The 6,000-nt window shown below is 36.6% G+C and overlaps 1 protein-coding gene across 1 annotated transcript in view; it reads right to left on the bottom strand.

Moving 5' to 3' along the window:
- Positions 1–618: 618 nt before the first annotated feature.
- Positions 619–6,000, bottom strand: part of IFT122 (intraflagellar transport 122) — a 71,686-nt gene continuing 66,304 nt past the window's right edge. Inside the window, exons 26-29 of the mRNA XM_083354944.1 lie at positions 5,541–5,669; positions 4,709–4,788; positions 2,387–2,551; positions 619–972 (exon numbers count right to left, since the gene is read on the bottom strand). Of these exons, the coding sequence (XP_083211070.1) occupies positions 886–972; positions 2,387–2,551; positions 4,709–4,788; positions 5,541–5,669 (461 nt within the window). The 3' untranslated portion in view covers positions 619–885. The remainder of the gene's footprint in view (positions 973–2,386; positions 2,552–4,708; positions 4,789–5,540; positions 5,670–6,000) is intronic.

Here is a 6,000-nt window from a genome sequence, read left to right as displayed (position 1 = left end):
CACTGGCACTCTGACAAATCAGCCATCAATAAGATACACAGACATTAACAACATCTATAGACTAGGCAAAAGAGACTATCACCCAGCCCAAAATGGAACAAAAAGACACAAGCATCTTTGTAGAAAGAGCCTAGCAATGTTGATATGCTGACTTACCCAATGGTGCCCCATATTCTTATATTTTACATGCCTCATTACAATAGCATTTTTAATAATGCTAAGCTTTAAATAAATTTAGTCAGTTTTTTTTTTAAAAAAACCAAGACTTTGCAAAAGTAATATTCTTCAACTATAACAATTGACTCAAAATTGTGGATGCCAATTTCTATAACAGCAATTAAGAAACATGAAAAATGTTCAAAAGAATATAAGGACACTTTTAAAAGCAACCCACATATTTTATTGGGAATGGTAATAAAAATCTAATACTAGAGGCCAATTTAGAACTAACTCCATTCACTAAAATTCAGCATCTTTTTCTTGAAGCAGAATTTCACTGAAGAAGTTATTTAGGACAAATTGACAGACTTTCATCAAGAAGTTAAGGATATGTGGAAGAAATTATGAAAAAATATCTCCAGGTAGCCCTTCTTTCTTATTTTATAAATCAACAAGGTATACAGCATCATACAAATTTTACTATAAGTATATACTAACATATATACGTACATTTCTTTGAAGAGCAAAACAAAATTTGATATTTAGATTCTCATTCACAATGAATAGAAAAGTATATTCTTATCTTCAGGAATAATTTTCTTTCTGCATATCCATCCATTCTTAAAAACAATAACAGACTACTAAGAAATTCTAATGAACTTGGACATGCTTTGGAGTCCCAGCAGCAGAACTACTCTCTGCCAAATAGTCTTGTTGTTTCCTTTATTAGCTGGATTCATCTATTTTTCTCCGACAATATGGGCAACAATTATGCTGGAGTACCAGGAGCTCATAATCTTCTGAATGAAACATCTGTAAATGAAAGTTGCAAGATGGACTCAATAGATGTTAACAGAGTAGCGGGAAAGTGAGTAGATGGGATTATCTAAAGACAATTTCTGGTGTTTCCTTTCAGTGCATTATCCCTTACATATACCATTCTGCACGGAGATGATTGCAGGCTTATTCCTTTGCCAGCACAGCCCTTCTGTTCTTTCCACGGGATAAATATCTTCTAGGCCAGAGGATAAATGAAGATGAAATAAAAATAGCAACATACTGCAACCCATGAAAAAAAAATATGTCAATATCTTGGGATAGTACATTGCCAATTTTAAAATGATTAAGATTCCAAAAAAAGGGGAAAAAAGGAATGAATTTAGAATGTACATTGAGTAAATGTGGAGTTATTTGCAAATTTAACTCTATTGCATTTGGATCTTATGACAACTGGGACACGATTCCTACTATGGAAGGAATAATCTTTCTTGAACTATTGATTCCGAATGGGTCATTCTACTTTTTATGCTGCAAAGGTTAAATCTCTGCCAAGAAATGTGACAGAACTTCCGCATCTCTTTATATGTCAGAGTCTTTGATCCTTCTATTTTAAAAAAAATCCCTCTGTATATGAGTACATATATATAGGTGAAGTTACAGTGGCTGGTACATCTAATGAAATAGGCTTTAGACCAGAAAATGTATGTTGCAATACATCTACTATTCTTTAAGGTATTATGGCATTTTTGCACCGCGTCTGCTACAAGCAGATTAACACAATCATCCCTCTTGAAACAATACATCTATAATTTCATGAATGACTTGCCTCTGTACAGAAGTGGTCATTTTTAAAATATTAATGCACAGTTGCTATTCTCCATGAATAAACGGCAGTACTTGAGACATCTTAAGAACAAATTCTCAGCCATATCACAAAACTTCCCCTTAAAAGATTAAACCTTTGCAGGCCATACATACTAAAAAAAACAACCCACATATTTACAAGGTTGTTGAATACAAACTAATTGCCTTTTAGCCATTAAGTATCCCGTGTCTTTCTGATTTTAATTTCATATAACCTGACTGGTTAGAGTCGTGCACCAAATAGTCAGACAAAGAGGAAAGAAATCGCCAAAGTGAAGTGTAATTCTTCTTCTTCTCTTTAGCTCAAATAACAGACTCATCAAACTGTCTTTCAGCAGCTGCTTTACTTCATTTTGCAAAATGCTCCGCAGTGATCGTGTGCCTGTCATTTTTTTCTCTTATGTGCAGCAGAAAACTAAAAACATTACAATTTTCTCCATTTCCAGGGCATATGTTGCTTTTAGCCAGCAAATCTACACCTCCAAATCCTCAGTATTTATATTCATGATTTTTTTTTACAGGTGTCTGTTCTTCCTTACCCTTCCTCTCACCCCCCCACCCCCCAAAAATCTTACTCATATACCTGAAAGCAGAAAGAACACATGGTAATGGGATTGTCCGGAAGGAGGGACCGGAAGTACTGCCACTGCAATGGCTTTGACCAGCGTTTAATCAACACATCTCTCCTGCTCATGGATTTGAGAATTGCGCGGTTCACTACGACAGGGACATATTCAGAGCCATCTTGCTGCAGGAAAAGAATAATTACAGAAAAGAAAACAAATGCTTGAGATTGGTTGGAGGCCACCGGAATGATAAAGATCATTTCAGAAACTGTGTACGGGTTATTACTTTTGATTTTAATTTGCATATACTGAGGGCTGTATTTACACTGAGCTATCAGTTCCTATTCAGTTCTGTATTTAGAACCCTGGAACTATTCCTAGTTTTAAAAGCCTGCACATGGTCCTGCTTGCAATGAAATCTGGAAAACGCTGAAGATGGCCTGTTGGAGTCTCTTTCAGCTTAGTCATCTTTATACCCAAGAAGAAATCTGTTCTGTCATCTAAGGTACAGATATGTCTATGGAGATTCTCAGTCATCCAGATCATAGTTATCCCAAAGATGCTTTTTCACGAGGCAACTGGACTTTCTTGTTTTTTCTCTTCCTTTTTTTTTTTACTTTGAAAACGTTTCGCTTCTCATCCAAGAAGCTTCTTCAGCATTGACTGGATGGTGGGGGGGAATGAAAAGATTTATACTCCTTGCAGACAGCCGTTCATTTGCATTCTTTAAGTGAGTCCTTAGAGCTGCCTGGAAGCTCATCTGTGTCTTCAGGGTCACCTGAGTGGTGCAAATGGGTGTGGAGGTTTCTTTGAACTGTTGAAAGGACCGTGTTGTAGACTGGAGATAGATGGTGTCAAATCCCTCCCCCTCTGTTGAGAGTGGGCTGTTCAATTTTGACATAGATGGCCTCTTTACTCACTCTTTCAAACCAGCGGTCCTCTCTGTCCAAAATGTGGACTTTGCTGTCTTCGAAAGAGTGGCCTTTGCAGATGGACTGCTGAGGTACAGATAAATGACTGGAATATGCTCATTAAGTTTATTATGACACAACCTCTAAGGGTTATGCACGTATAAAACACCCCAATTAATCTTGTGTCTTTAGGAGATTATCGGAATACCACAAACATTCCAGACTTAGCTGAGCCCCCAAGCATTGCATGTGCACATCACGCTGGCTGAGGAATTCTGGGAGCTGAAGTCCACAAATCATAAAAGGGCCAAGTTTGAAGACCCTTGGACTAGAGTACTAGTGTTATTCCACTAGTGCTCTATGATGTCACCATTTTTAGATAGTGATTTTTTTTTATTCCTCCAAAAGTTCTCTCCCCCTTCCTCCCCCCCCCCCCCCGTCCAGGCTTTCATGCAGCTCTGGGATTGCCTTTGATGGACCACACTTCATTTTGAAAGTGACTGACATACATTTTCTAATTAGAAACAGAAGCCTTGTAATCACTATTACCCATCATTTAGAACTTGAAAATGTTATTACCCTGTCTAAGTGCTATTTAGAGATCCCTTCACTTAAGGTTCAACTGCAACTAAATCTTTATGTAGACAGAAGGTGATAGTAAACTAACAAATGTAAAGTTGGGGCTGATCCCCATGAAATACGCAAAATGAAAACTGCCCATTTATGGAGATGGCAACTTATGCCTCAGACTCATCTAGCCAGTGTAAAAAATAGTAAAATAAATTGTAATAGTACTTTTTACCCTTAATTTTTTCTAAAGCTACCATTAAAATTTGTTCAATATGTATGTTCTACAAATGATAAAAAAGCATTCCTTCTTAGCATAATGACTTCTTAGGCCACTCTCCTGTTTCTGCAATGGTAATATATATTTGCCTGCAGGATATCCAGCTGCTTCTTCAATTCTGTATTCATCTTAAAAGTTAATTTAATTTTAAGGAGAGATGGATAAGTACTTCATAAATAAACATCACGATCATCATAGCCGATATGAATACCATCTCCTCATTAATGAATTTTAGGCACTTTTGCAGTGGGATGCACAACCTATTCAAGCTGCCTGGTATGAGAACTGTGATTCAGACAAACCAGCAACTACATAAGCCATTCCTGTCAGAATATATCAAGGGAATTTTAAAAAGGTCAGACAAATCAAAGCAACATTTGTATTCTATGGGAGAGATCTGGTAGAAAAGTATAAAATATTACTAATGAAAGGGAATGAGGGTTATGAAAAGCATGTTTGCTGTAGAAAATCCCCTAGGTCTACATTTCTGTAACTAATCAACAGCCTAAAGAAAACAAGTGAATGAAGAGACAGTTCAGGAAAACGAGAAATTGAAAGGAAAACAAGAAATTGCTTACAACCTCAAAACTCAATTTTGCTGTAAATGGATCATCTTCCTCAATCTCGTCCACTTTATAAAGAAGTCTCATTGTTTGCACACCTAGAAGCATATGATAGGGAGAAAATAAGTTCTAAAAGACATTACACAATTACACTAGGAGCAAAGGCAAGCAGTGGAAACTGAGTGATTTCCAACCCGGGTTTCAACTTTTCCTTATCTCCAATGAGAAAAACTACGAATGTACACTTTATTTTCATAATTCCTGATACAGTGATTTGTTTAGAAATATGAACATCTGTGGATGAAATACAAAGGTTAGCAAATAAGCAGGGGCCCCTGAAAGAGAGAAGGTAGACAGAAGGAGTGGCAGCTAACATTTTGTACTTTGTGAATGAGGAAAATTCCCACTTCCAGTTCCAGTACTGGAGAAAACACAATACTTCACGATTTGTTCTGGAAAAAAAATAATCAAAAATTCCTGTAACTTTACTACACTTTCTTTCTTTGCACCCTAGCAGTTTTTTTTTACAGTGACACAATGAGTCCTTTACACACAGATCTCTACCTCTTTGGCTCCATGCCTTTATAATGCAGCCAGACATCAATAGAGAAAGTAGGACTTAACCTGTAATAATTAGAACCGTCCAATTACCACCAATGCTGAGTTTCAAAGTAAATCCAAGTTGCTTTTCCTAGGCTGCAGAATGGAGCTTTTTTTTAAAAAAACTGTTCTCAAATAATTATTATACTTTATATTTTTATATGTTTACTAAAAAAATAAAAATTATATAGCATTACTACAGATTTGCCAGAATAACACGCTTATCCCAAGTAACTGCTAGGAAGGATACCATTACTCATCTGCTCTTGCCATTCACTGCCTATTTTGTTTAGTCTGGGTACTTCTAGATCAATCAGAGCAACAGCTTCTTCATCAGTTATTCCATCTTCCAAGTAGAATTCAACCAGATGCAAGACATCTGAAATGGTTGCAAGAGAAGAAAAAAAAGAGGAAACAGTTAGTTCTTGGAACAGCTGCAAAGCCCACGACATCCATTCTAGAGATAAACAGAAGACTTCTGCACATACACTTTCACAAACCAAATGGAAACAAAACACAATCCCACTAGTTTAATATCATCCGTACACTCCTCTCATGTACAGGATGCCAAAGGCCATCTAGTTCCGGTTTTGGGATACATTTTGTTAAAAGCCAGTTTGGCTCTGAGAAGATAAGAGCACCATTAAGATGTCATCGGATTAACCAATACAGCAATAGACTTCTTTCTGTGAATATTATTAGAAGCAGTA

Source organism: Vipera ursinii (assembly GCF_947247035.1).
Source record: "Vipera ursinii genome assembly, chromosome: 2".
NCBI classification, from domain to species: domain Eukaryota; kingdom Metazoa; phylum Chordata; class Lepidosauria; order Squamata; family Viperidae; genus Vipera; species Vipera ursinii.
The sequence above is the reverse complement of the archived record's forward strand: the minus strand, read 5'-3'. Positions and strand labels throughout refer to the sequence as shown.